The following is a 14,090-nucleotide window of genomic DNA, read 5'->3' as shown; positions in this document are numbered from 1 at the left end:
TGAATTTCAGAGAAAACCGAATGTTACATTAATTTTCGATCAAATATTTCTTTTTAAATTATAAATCAAATGTTTCCTTTCTTCATATATTGTCGTGAAATCGTGTAAAAATAATATTTACTGTCAAAGGCTTAGTTAACAACGTTCGTGCCATTCTCGTAAGCCGACATCTTTAGAAGAATCTTTTTACTTTTGACACTTTTTAGCGAGTTCTAACGGGGAGAAAAATTCTCACGAAGAACTCTTCTCCAGAGAAGAATTCCATCTTAGAATTTTAACGCGCCCCAGACATTAGGCCAAATACGCGCTCCTCACCTCGTACAGAGAGACCTAGGAGGATTCAAGTGTACCTGGAGAAGAATTCGGGGGGCCACGGGAGAGGCTGCTCAAAGCCTCAAACCCTTGGACATAAAACTACAACGGAGCCATCTAGTGGGGGAAATGTGAACTATGACCACGTGTTTGGTTTAGGAACTGGATAAAAAATTATATTTTTATGGCACCTAGAATCGCTACGACAGTTGTCAAAGCAACAATATTTCCCCATAATTAAATTTAAAACTTAATATTCATTGCAACTTTCTTTGAAATTATATAGTTTTCGGGCAAATTTCTTCGACGTGGCCTAAGCTAAAAACCGTTCAAGTTCGAAATACTGTCTAGCAGACGAATGTTTTGGTAGCTCCTAGGTTACTTTGAAGCTTTGTAGGTGGCACTAAAAACGTTATGTCCAAGTATTTGACACACCAGGCGACAGCTGTAGCCGAGCCGCGAGGCATTGGTCGGGGGAATACAAATTTCTTCTCCAGGTACACTTGAATCCTCCTAGGAGAGACGCGTTGGACTGCCGAGTTATCATTTTTAAAATGCCACACCTCGTTTGAAATTTACTAGGAAATCGGAATATAATTGGCAGGATCTGCTATCAAGAGGTATGGAAGAGGAGGAGTTACTGGATTTTCTTACAGATTTTTTCAAACGCGGGTGTGGCCCTTTAACTCGCGTATTTTTATCGCTTAAAGCGCTCATCTTTTTGGGTATGATGTCAATTCTAAGTCACTAGAACGGATTAGCAAAACTTACGCTACAACTAAAATAGGCAGTTGGAGATGTCGGCAAGGCTGCGAAAAAAATACCCGCTTTTTCAACTACTATGTATTAGTTGTTAACCTTATCTTGAGTTTATAGTGAAACTCTGTTGTTTGAGATATTTAACATGTCTGGTAGACTGATCAGGTTTTTCAGGTCTTAATTATGAGATATCTGAAGATTATCAGATCATGTTGAACTGTTACGTTCCCCTCACCTAGAAATCTGATTTAAAATTTTATCTGATTCATTGTCCCCAGTAACTGATCTGAAATCATCCGCTATTATTTATCTGATCAGGTGCAGTTATCTGAACAGCTATTTCACTTTTAGTTTAGTATATATATTTATGATCTTCCGCGAATTAAAATAAACGGTGTTTAAAATTTCAAAAGGAATATATTCGGGGATATGTAAAATCGATAACTATGAGACATCTGAAATCTGCTCACATTTGTCTGTCAGTTTACAATGAATTCAGATTAGTTTCAGGTTAAACTATCTGTTTTGCATTTTGAGCCATGTCAACTGATCTGATACTATCTTGCGCTCAATGCTGATAATGTGATATCTGATCTATCGCAATTATTTCCTCGGTTATCTGAGAATTGGTTGGAAGTCCAGATTTCGTTCTTCGTGCCAGAAAGAGTTTTGACTCTGCTACCAGTATCAATTTTGGTCACTAGAGGCTCTCATCCTTTTGGCTATGAGTGAAATTCTACGTGACTCAAGGCGTAGCTATCACTAACTGACACACGAGTGCAACCCACTTATAGACTTATGGTAACGTGTCACACTTACTCCAAACATCTGACTAGAAAGTCGACGAAATCCTCATCGTTACAGCCTATAGCGATCATGATGGTTTTGCATCCAAGTTTCCGTTTTTTGCCTTTGCTATTTGTTAGCGTTCGTGGATTGCCTTTCGAATCTAAGAAATGGTCAAAAAGATGCATTCAAAATTTATACGCTGTCTACCCTCCTAACCCCCCCTCCCCCTCCGGAAAAAAATGTACGTAATCTCCGTGGTTACCTTAAAACAATTTCGGAAAAATCGATATTTCCCGGGATCGTATCATGTTTTTATCTTCTCTCGAGTTTAATAGAAAAGGAACGAGCTATTTTATGGCAATTTTTTACCCTTTTTAAAGTCTACTTTCCCGATTTAATTTCGAAATGGCCAAAATGGAAAATAAGGATATCAGCCATAAATATATAAATATGGAACTTCAAGATACTTAATGTAACGTTATTGCCACCAGATTTATTAGAATTTATGGGTAACTGTCGCTAATATCGTGAACGTGTAGACCGACAAGGGTGACGCCATTAAAGGTCAATTTTTAAATACCAGAGGTCTTACCAGATGGCGCCAGCAGTCCGAAACAAAATTAAAAATTATTTAAAAAATATTAATTTTTTTCTTGTTCCTTTTTTTTAGCGGAATTTTTGTTGTTGAGTTGAACTTTTGCTTATAGTTTTCACATAAATCGTGTTTAAACTGTTTTTTTCCCTAAAACAGCGAAATTTATTAAATATTTTCTTTTTTCTTTTTAACGCTACATTTTTTTTAGGATTGAACTTTTATTTATGGTTTTTTACATAATACATCGCCGAAAAAGAATATTAGAAGTAATTTTTGTAATAAATCGGTATGCATTTACTGCCTTAAAGCCAAAAGTTTTAAATTGGCACCATCTAGTATAAATAAAAGCATTAAAATCTAACTTCTGATGGTTTCGCTCTGAATGTTTGTTTCCATGTAAGTACGGAATCCAGCTATTAATTTTTGTAATTAATATTTTTACCGACGACAAAAATTCTAAATTATCAGAAGTTAATAAATTTAAATGACTTATATTTCAGTAAAAAAGTTATTGCAGTGTTGAAAAAATTTGCAAAACTTTCAAGGAAATAAATGATAATCATAGAATTTGTCATAGATCTAGAGTAAAATTACTTTCAAAAATTTTCAAGATAAAATTGAATTCCCTGAATTTTTACAAATTCTTAAAATTCCCTGACCTTTCCCTGACTTCCTAGGCCCATTTTTAAATTCCTGCAATCCCCCTCACGTTCTAACAATAAGCCTAAAATAATCGAATCATCAGATAATCTCATTGGTTCCCTATAACTGATGCCTCCCTCCCCCCGCCCCCTCGTGACGACCAATTTAACATAATCATTCTCCCAAATTATAAATAAATACATTCTTGATCAGGGTTGGACATAAGGATATTTTTTTAGTAGTCAGCTTGACTAGTGAGCCTCCTATCTTAATTTATTTTAGTAGTCACTGACTAGTGGGGGTTAAATTGGTGTATAAAAACAAGGAGGACAGCCAACATTTTGCTTTACCCGTCCGAATTAAAACATGAATTTCTTATTTATTAGAGTTACATGACTTTGGCCGATCACAATTAATAAAATGGAATTGATCAATTCATGATACGCCATATTCGCCATTATTTATGAATATACCTATTTCGGTAAATTTTGCACTAGTCAAATTGACTAATGAGCCCCAGATTTCGATTTTAGAGGTCAGAGCATTTATTTTAGTAGTCAAATGCCTTGACTAGTCCCTTATGTCCAACCATGTTCTTGATATCCGTAAAATACTAAACAAATTTCTCGTTTGAAGAATGCGGGCGAGTGATATGGCATTATTCTCATTTAATCAAAATGTCATCTTCCAACATTTTTATCCGCTTGGATACTCCCGATAAATGTTTCACGAAAGGGTGAGTTCTGGACGGCTGACATTATTTAACCAGAAGACAGGCAATTTTAGTCCCACCCCGGTAATTTTACACCCCTTTATTACCCCCAACTGGCAGGTGATACTTGGCGCCTAGCAAGAAATCAATGGTTACCGAAAAAAAGTCTTCGCCTGGAAGCCACTTCGAGAACGGCGGCAGAGGGCGCCCCGAGGATCTCCATAATGCAGGCTAACTGGTCGGCTTCGTTTTCGCCCGGAAATAAAGGAAATCCCGTGTAGAGTTCTGCCAGGATGCATCCCAAACTCCACATGTCGATGGCCGTGTTGTACGGAAGACCCAAAATCACCTGTGGACGAAGAAAAATGCTTAACGGGTACCGTCAGCTCCTAAGTACTCTCGGGAAACTTTATAGCGTAAAGTTATCTCTACGTATACATTCGGAATGTCAAAGAATCCATCACCACCCTCTTTCGAATGCGCCTGGAGAAACGGGTGGGGCTTAATATTACCACTAGTATTTATGTCGTCCCCACAGGCTTGGAATAATTAAACACAGAGACAGGGGTGTAGGAACGTTCTAGAAGTTGGAGGGGGCAAAGAGAAACCAAAAGGGGTCTGGAGAATGGTTTTTAATTTTTAATCGAGTGTAGCTTCTCCGAATGCATGTGTACTTTTTACTACTGTGTAAATCGGCGGGAAAAGACTGAAATTTAAACACAGTTGAGGTTCTATAAGCTTTTTATGCTTTTAAAATGAGAATTTGAGAATTGTGAAGATTTCAACTGACCAAAAAGTTGGAGGGGGCAATAACATTAGTTGCCCCCTCCCAGCCAATTTCTAGGGAGACGCATTGCACCCATTGCCCCCCCCCGGTTCCTACGCCCCTGCACAGAGATATACCAGTCCAGCTTAAAACTCCATTATGTAGTAGAAAAGATTGTTATAAACCCTAGGAGGAAATCTGCGAATAAATGGAAGTCCCGATTGCGCATGATCTTCACATTTTGAGCCAAGGCTTAGTGACACCACTTTATTTTCACCTAAATAGTTTGGTCAAATCTTAATTCATATATTCTCAGACTACAAATTTCAGTAATGAAGTTCTTACCATAGACTCGGTTGCTTATATTGCTTGGCTCTGGTGGTGTAATACCTAGCAACTCAAATGTATGATCGCTAAACATTATTAGTTTCATTGTTATGATGGTGAATCGCCATGCCTACGTTTATCTATCTCTCTCTCTCTCTCTCTCCCCTTGATCCACTTATCGCGCATGCGCTTTAGTCATTTCCGTTTGGGCTCCAATTTCACTAATAGAGGTTTCATAGCAATCGTTTCCGCGGTTTTGCTTCTGTGGAATATCCCTGTCTTTAGTTAATCCAAGCTACAGGGTTCCCTTATTGTCCGCTGTTTTTTGACATTTTCGGCGCTGCTTAGTGGTTTGCATCGGAGGTTATCCCTAAAAATGTTGGGCCCTCCCGGAAATAAAGATTTGAAGGTTATATTCCCTTTAAACTACGTCGGAGGTAAGACGTGCGGGTATTTTCAAAATCATTGGCTGTAAACCACGTCCGTTTCTATGGTAATCATCAGGGTAAGCATAGTCTTCTATAGACAGTCCAAGTGTACACATATATAATTTCCTGGTAGCGTAAATGTATCAGTAATCTATTTTGCTAAGTGTAAAATTTTTAGTGAGTCATTTTATAGAATGAACGAACGTTTTTGGTGGACATCACGTCATAGAAAATATCGAAACTCGGTCGACCTATCGTCCCGTGGTACTTTAGACCTATTAACTTCCGGTAATGTTACAGGACCCCCAGAGGTCCTATAATTCCTATAAAATCCTATATTTTCAAAAATGGCCTATAACATCCTATATTTTTAGCAAAATATCCAATAATCCTATAATTTTAATATTTTACCAATCACAATGTCAGTTAAATTGCTAGATTTAGCTATAGGATAAATTCCTATGCAAACTCATTCTAGTCTATGCTTTTGTTATTGTTAACATGGTTAACTACTAGTATATTTTGATGATAAAATAGTTTCTATTTTTTAAGTGAAAATCAAAGATTTATTTAACTAATTATAGATTTTGTTTTTAAACGCATAAAGTTAGTAAATTAAATAGCATATATAGTCCTATAAAATCCTATAATTTTGAAAAAATAGTTCTATAAAGTCCTATAAAATACTATAATTTTGAAAAAAAATAGTTCTATAAAGTCCTATAAAATACTATAATTTTGAAAAAATAGTTCTATAAAGTTCTATAAAATACTATAATTTTTAAGAAATAGTTCTATAAAGTCCTATTTTTCCTATAAAAAAATGAAGATTTGAGTGGGAGCTCTGATGTTATGACTTACGTCTCGCCTATTCAAATATATTTATATTAACACTTGAAAGCCTTGACAAAGCTACATTTGCTATTCCTTTAAATAAAATATTCATCTTCTATATTTAAAATTAGTCATTAGGCCTAATACGTGATCTTTGCCTCGTCGTTGTGGTGAGCGCGTGCAGAAAGCAGCGATACGAGCACGTGATCATTGGTTTATAAATTTTTATCGCTTAGAGGCGCTTATTTTTTTGGAAACGACGTCATTTCTACGTCACTTAACGCGTAGCTATCAGTAATTATTTCGATTACCTAACACAGCTATGGAACGTAATTACAGGACTCCCACCGGGTTCCTAAACTACCTAAAGTCCCTATTTTTCTTCAAGGTCCCTAATCTACCCTAAAATCTAGATTGGGTCCCTAAAGTACCCTATTTTCATTTAATCCAATATAATCTTAAAATATGTTTAAGCATCTGCTCAAGGACAGTTTAAAAAATAATCTAAGCTGAGGATTGACGATAAAATAGTTCGAACATAGTACACAAGGTGGCGCCACAATCATGGAAACATTATTAAATCCTATGACGGAGTTTTGGAATTTAGTTCACATAAAGAACCATTTGTTTTACATTTGGTTACTATTTTGAAAAATTTGGTCCCTAATTTACCCTATTTTTATCGCGAAAGTCCCTTTTTCCATAATTTAATTCCAGATTTTGTTGGGAGCCCTGAAATAATAGCCTTACGCGATTACTAGTCCGAAATTAATATTCCTTACCTCGGGTGATCTGTAAAATCTGGATTGAATGTAAGTGTAGACCCTCTGGTGAGCGAAACAGGAACTTCCGAAGTCAATCACTTTGATGGAACTACTTCCTCTGTGTTTCAATAGAATGTTTTCCTAACGAGAAAGAGGGTTAGTTTCTCCCTGAGCACGGGTGTGCGACGGTTGAAACACTTCTACAGGCGCTAGTAGGCCAAAAATAGACTTACGGGTTTTAAGTCGCAGTGAATAATGTTTTCCCTCGATAAAAGTCGAAGGCATTGTACCAAAGCGTAAGAAACTCGTCTGATAAGGCCTAAGCTGAATCCCTGGTAATTGTTCTTCTTAATGAGTTCGTACAAGTTCATTCTGTAACGATTTCCGAAGACCGTGTTTAGACATCCTAGATCATAAAGAAATGCAAGAAAAGTCGTATTTACCCCATAAGCTCGAACGTGATGCAGAGGTGATTCCTAAAATAAAAGTACTCGAGCATGTGAATCACGTTATGCTGGTTCTCTTTGTCTTTTTTCGTAATATGCTCCAGAATTTTCACTTCCACCAGAGCTTGCTGATGAAATCTTCATTCGAAAAATGGGAAACACCAAATAAGTCATTGTAATTAGTTGCCACACGGCACGCTAAATTTTCTTCCGTCTAATTTATACTAAGCCTAAAATAAATGAAAAAATACAACGCGTGAAACGGAATAGATTAATATCATAAGTTACATAGTGCGCGTAAGTACGACACTGATCGATTTATTATAATGATAGGCTGTCACGCTGCAATTGCGTAAACGGAATTTATTTATTTATTATTATGAATAACAACTGCAAAGCCAAAGGCTGGTTTATATGCAGAGAAACAGAATAAACAAGATATAAGAATACATAAATAACATTATTTAAAAATCTACATTGTAAATTAAAGAGCGGAACTTCTGATAATTTTTCTCGGTGACAATATCGTTGGTGAGCGAATTCCAATCATTAATTACACTGTTTGAAGAGAAATTAAAAGGAAAAAGTATGCGAACAGGATATTCTTCACTCCCTACCATTGAATTGGGAATAATACTGCTAGAAATACAATTACGATTTCGGTTGCCATGGTTACGCGGGACCTGTTCTGATAAGACTGTACGAAATTCATCTTTATAATTAGGCGGTAGCGTCATATATATTTTGTAAAGTTATATGGCTAAAAATAAATAATTTTTAGCTAACTCACCGTAACTTGAGTTAAAAAGGATCGTGTTGACAAAATAAAATTATTTTTAAACAACTTCAAAGGTTTGTTTGTTACGATAAATCATACATTTCAATTTCGCATCAGATTCGCGAAAAAATTCAATTGCAATATAGTTGCCACCACTAGAGACAGATGCCACCACGGTAGAACGATAAAGTTGATAAAGTCTCCTTATGGAATGAAATTGGTCCCGCGCCAGCCAGATTTAGTTGTACCTCTACTTATTCCCAACTCAATGCTCCCTACTCTCATAATCCTAAAAATTTCTGCCAGGTTAATTTATTGGCAATAAATAAGAGCGAAAACGTGTTTAGGTCTCAAATTCGAAAATAGAGACCTAGAAAATCGAAGCTTGTATTTGAAGGGCTTGCCACCACCCTCCTACGCATTGTATACCGGCCACCTGAATTAATAGCTTTAAAAGTCAATTCATGACTTAGGCTTAAGGTGGTGCCTTAGGTGATTATCCTAGCTGATTATTATTAATATATATTATTATTAAAAAAGTAAATTTTATGTTTCGATTTATCATTATATTTCCAAAGAAAATTTAAATTTTTACTTTTCGAACGCGTTTCAGTTTTTTATAGGCCTTGACTTCTCTTCACTGACAGTTTCAAAAACTAGCAACAGCTCGCTGAGAGTTGAGAGTCCTTAGCCACGTTATTATTTATATGGTCGTTGGTGAATTGAGGTCCTAAGAATATGCTAAGGTAGACAGTCTAGCCCTCTCATGCAAAACTTTATACTTTCTAACGAAAGCTAGTCCGTTTTCGATTTTCGTTACACCCTTTCACACAGACTAGCGCCATCTACGTTTACGTTTTGTGGTTAAAAAGTGGGCTACGAGCTCAATTCAATTCAATTTAATTTAATTCATTTAACATAGGTGTATGCTAGCCTGCTAGGAAAGTACCACAATCTAATGATATCTTCCCATACTCTTTATACCGGTATGCACTGTCACTATCGTTTAAAAAAATGCGATTGAAAAATAGTCGTACTTATAATTGTTACTTTGCTTATGAGAATATTTAGGCTCGGAGAAAATGGGCGCGGAATCGTATCCTTCCGGTCTAGCCTAAAGCGTGACTCTTTCGAAACATAATTTAGGCTCTACCTAATCAAGGGGTTAACGCACCTTGGAGGCCTACTTATTAATTTGTTGAACAGCTTGTTATTATAACCGTTAAGAGGCTGGAAAGGCGGTACTTACCTTTTCTTATTGCGTATGATCTTAAGCGCCACTTGCTGGTTCGTTTTGTGATCGAGAGCCCGGATCACTTGACCGAATGAGCCTTTGCCGATCACCTCTAGGATTTCGTAGCGGTAGGCAATATGGTCGTGTAATACCTGTACGCAAATACAGAGAGCTTTAGTAAAGCCATTAAAGTCACCGAGCTTTGTCCTTAGCTGAGCTAGCGTTTTCCCCTCTCTTACCAACCATTTTCTATGGAAATTCTATAGAACATGACCCTAACTCAGCGTGAGATTTATACTACCTAATAAAACAGCACCTATATAAATTCTATAGAATCCCTAGCTGAACGTGCGTTTTCCCCTCCCGTACCAAACATTTTCTATTGAAATTCTATAGAACAGGGCCCTAACTCAGCGTGAGATTTATACTATCTGATAAAACATTTTCTATATAAATTCTATAGAATCCCTAGCTGAGCGTGCGTTTTCCCCTCCCGTACCAAACATTTTCTATTGAAATTCTATAGAACATGGCCCTAACTCAGCGTGAGATTTATACTACCTAATAAAACAGTACCTATATAAATTCTATAGAATCCCTAGCTGAAAACAGATTTCTATGACCATTGGAAAATAGCTTAGAGATTTCCACAGTTTTTAGTGTATAGAAATATTCATAGGAGGAACAAACACGGACTTTAGCTTTCTATAAATTTTAGTAAGATTCTATAGAAAGTCTATGGAAAATGTGAGTAAGGGCCGCTTCGTCCTCGATAGTGGCAGGGAGCACTAAACCCCTGGAGAAGTCCTGTTGGGTAGAAGCTACCGGCCGGGATAGTTCTATAATTTCCCCTAAATTATTTTCCCCCTCCTTGTTTTCAGGGACGTAGGTGGAAACTGCGCATGTGCCGCAGAATATTAAAGACGAGCGAGGTTTAAAAATGGTTTTTCATAGAAAATGCTGTTTTAAGGAATGTGATTCTAGATACGTTTCATGAGTTGTATTAAATTTGTGCCTTTTCCTAATCCGAAAAGATATCAAGAAACGTGTCAAAAATGGATTAACCCTTTACCCTTTTAACGGAACTACAATGATGACGTTACAAGCATGCGCATTTAGGATTTCCGTCCCTATACCAGGAAAACGGGGGAAGAGAATTTGGGGATGCAAGAGGTAACTTCCTATCACCGGTTTCACAGCAATTCTATCCAACAGGACCTCTCCAGGGGTTTAGTGCTCCCTGATAGTGGGTGGTGTGCGGAATTCACCTTAATGTAGGAGCCGTTCTCGTCGTCGTAGCCGCAGTTCTGATTGCCACCGATTTCTCCTTCAATTTTGGTAGCTTCGAGGCCGAGGTACCAAATTTGTTTGTACTGGTTGATTTCGTTCCGCTCGTAGGCATTCAAACGACTTCCGTAGAACTTGATCACCTCTGCGTGACGGGATAGAATCGGAGATTATATTTGAAAAATGTATCAGTCATTTTAACCAACTCCAGACTTCCCCCAATAAGTGATGGGCACCTTCCAGCTCTTGTTTTAGCGAGAGTGAAACGCAAAAGCGTTTATTTGGTATCTCAAATGAGTGCGGAAAAAAGAGCGATGATTTCGAATCTTAAATGAGTGCGGAAATAGAAGAGTTCTGATTTCGCAACTCATATAACCGTGAAAAGTGAGCGCTAAACGAAAGCAGTGCTGATTTCTCCTCACAAATGAGCGCTAAACGATAGCAGTGCCGATTTCACCTCTCAAATGAGCGCTAAACGAGAGCAGTGCCGATTTCTCCTCTCAAATGAGCGCTAAACGAGAGCAGTGCCGATTTCTCCTCTCAAATGAGCGCTAAACATTAGTAGTGCCGATTTCACCTCTCAAATGAGCGCTAAACGAGAGCAGTGCCGATTTCTCCTCTCAAATGAGCGCTAAACATTAGTAGTGCCGATTTCACCTCTCAAATGAGCGCTAAACGTTAGCAGTGCCGATTTTGCCCCTCAAATGGGCTCTAAACGAGAGCAGTGCCGATTTCGCCTCTCAAATGAGCGCTAAACGAGAGCAGTGCCGATTTCGCCTCTCAAATGAGCTCTAAACGAGAGCAGTGCCGATTTCGCCTCTCAAATGAGCGCTAAACGATAGCAGTGCCGATTTCTCCTCTCAAATGAGCGCTAAACGAGAGCAGTGCCGATTTCCCCTCTCAAATGAGCTCTAAACGAGAGCAGTGCCGATTTCGCCTCTAAAATGAGCTCTAAACGAGAGCAGTGGCGATTTCGCCTCTTAAATGAGTTCTAAAGGTGTATAGTGCTGATTTGAATGAATAAGAGCGTGAGCAAATATCAAGCTAGCGAGCGCGAGCTGAGTGGCTCTTTCGGCAAAATGCCCATCACAGGGTGAATATACTATATGATTAATATTTTTTCGTCGTGCCTAACTTCGATTTTCTCTTTTCAATCAAACTCAAAGTGAGTATTAACAAGGCGGAGGGGTTGCGGTTCACTTACCCGTAGGTGACAGGGGCAGTCTGCGGCCATAAGGATCATGCTTGGTGATTGACCTCTCGAGCGTCGGAGAGGCGTGGCTACTTCCGAAGTGGCTAACCGCGTATTCCCCGTCCGAACTGGACGATCTGCTTCCTTGACTCTCTCGGATATTGGTCAAGAGGTGTACGTGACTCCCTAATTTAATTTTGACCATACTTTATAAGTCATTTACAAAATTACGCGGGCTACGGTCGAGATAAGAGTTGTTGGAAGTTTCGGAACTTTTACAATAGAAAATTTCATTCGGTAGTGACTACTTTATTCCGCCAAAAAACGTTACTAGTCAAATTATTCCCCACGTTGTCAAGCTGTTTCAAATTGCCTGATCATTTTTGAGTTTTAGATAATTTTAACTTCATATTTTATTTTTTATACTGAAATATAAGTTGATGTTTTAACAATCAAAACATTCAACATTTACAAACTTTACCTCGGAGGGGTTTTACAATCACTGTGTCTGTCTGGGCTGCGAAAGCGTACGCATTTTCGGGGCAAAGTGTAATCACTGCGATCGCAGTTTCTTGTAGAATAAAGCTTTTTCCAAAAAACCCTCTTTCTGTCATTAGATGTAGTAGAATTATTTTTCTATTTGCGTTAATATCGGGCGGGATTCGAAACCGAGCCCTCCTGCACGACAGGTGAACGCTCTACCACAGAACCAAGGATACATGTTACACTTCACTGAAAATTAGAAACTCTTCCGAGGAGAGGTATATTTTGCCAACTTGTTTGTAAACTTTACCTTCATAAAAATTTTAAGATAAATTCTTTAAATTCCTTGAACTTTCCCCAACTTTTTAAACCTATTTTCAAATTCCCTAACATTTTCCCGTTAACTCTGACCTGTAGCAACTATGTAAAAGTTAGAACTTACCTAAAGCGCTAGCCGGCTCAAGACTGGAACCGCTTCCCGAATTGGCAACCGTGATGGCCGTACTGTGGTTTTGACCGTACTGACCGCTGACTTGCGTGTGGTTATTCTGAGCCGCGGCGCCGCAACTCTGCAGCGAGGGCGTTTGTCTACTAATTTGTTGGGCTGTTTTATTTTGTAAAGCGGGCAGCGACGCGGCGTAGTTGCCGTGGTGGCTCCCGGAAGAAAACTCGTGGTCGTTATTGTTGGCCGCGTTGCTGGAACTGGCGCTCTGTTGTCCGAGCCGTCCGAAGGGGATCTTCTGAACGGCTATGCTGGGCAAACACGTCGACTTGTCCACCGTGGTCGAGCCCAGGTGGTGCAGGCTGGGCCCGCCGTTGCCTCCTCCACTGGCGGCCCCGATGGAAGCCGACCCTCCGAGGCCGCTGCTCCTGGAGAACTTCTGCGTGAAGGAGGCCAGAGCCGCCACCGGCCTCGAGGTGCTGACGTGCAGATGACTCGTGAAGGCACATCCGAGTTTACTCAAAGGATCCCGGACCGATAAAGGACTCTGAAAGAGAACGAGATTGGCAATTGTAAAGGGAGACTAAATTGACATATTTTATAGTATAGAGTGTTGTCGTCTGATACGATTTTGAAAACTTGTAACGTCACAGCTGTAGTGGTAATAGTGGACGCCATGACAGTTACCGTTTTTTAATCAATAGGCAAATTACAATGGTGACGTCGCAGGGTTTCAGACGACAACACTCTATATCAACAAATTACATTTATGCAAAACCATTTGCTAGCAAGGGTTAAAAGACGATTTTTAGATGAAAATACTCTCCATTAAGCCTTCTTTTATTATTAGGCTTCCATTATGACTAAGGGGGGCTCATTTGTCGCTGCGAGGGAAGAGAGAGAAAACTCCGCGTAATCGGTGTACAAAGTACAAGCTCGTACCTTAAACTGTACTAATGAGATTACGCGTAATCTATAGAGTCTGTACCTTTATCAGCGTTGAGTACGCGTAATCGGTGTACAGACCATCTGACAGTGGTTAGCCCTCGCAGCGCAGGTGCGTAATACGTCATAAGATGTCCACTGGTCGCCTTCCCATCTTCTCTCACCATAGGTCAACGCCTAGAGCTGGGCTCGAGCTCACCTCACTGAATTCGTATATGAGCTTACGGTTGGTCTTGGTCTCACCAATTATTGGCCGGTCTCGGGCTCGAGCTCGCAATCTAAATCCCCCCCCCCCCCCGATGTGAGGTATCGAGCTCAGTAGATTTGAAACCTATAAACCGTCTTGGGCTCGGAC

General features: G+C 39.0%; 1 protein-coding gene across 1 annotated transcript in view; it reads right to left on the bottom strand.

Moving 5' to 3' along the window:
* LOC149936497 (dual specificity tyrosine-phosphorylation-regulated kinase 4-like) overlaps positions 1–14,090 on the bottom strand; it is a 62,635-nt gene that overhangs the window by 3,806 nt on the left and 44,739 nt on the right. The window contains exons 2-10 of the mRNA XM_090180762.1: positions 12,791–13,337; positions 11,878–12,051; positions 10,655–10,818; positions 9,402–9,538; positions 7,372–7,512; positions 7,162–7,300; positions 6,947–7,069; positions 3,966–4,158; positions 1,891–2,020 (exon numbers count right to left, since the gene is read on the bottom strand). Of these exons, the coding sequence (XP_090036888.1) occupies positions 1,891–2,020; positions 3,966–4,158; positions 6,947–7,069; positions 7,162–7,300; positions 7,372–7,512; positions 9,402–9,538; positions 10,655–10,818; positions 11,878–12,051; positions 12,791–13,337 (1,748 nt within the window). The remainder of the gene's footprint in view (positions 1–1,890; positions 2,021–3,965; positions 4,159–6,946; positions 7,070–7,161; positions 7,301–7,371; positions 7,513–9,401; positions 9,539–10,654; positions 10,819–11,877; positions 12,052–12,790; positions 13,338–14,090) is intronic.

Source organism: Leiobunum rupestre, chromosome 7 (genome assembly GCF_980474605.1).
Source record: "Leiobunum rupestre chromosome 7, qqLeiRupe1.1.hap1, whole genome shotgun sequence".
In the NCBI taxonomy this organism is placed as follows: Eukaryota; Metazoa; Arthropoda; class Arachnida; order Opiliones; family Sclerosomatidae; genus Leiobunum; species Leiobunum rupestre.
The sequence above is the reverse complement of the archived record's forward strand: the minus strand, read 5'-3'. Positions and strand labels throughout refer to the sequence as shown.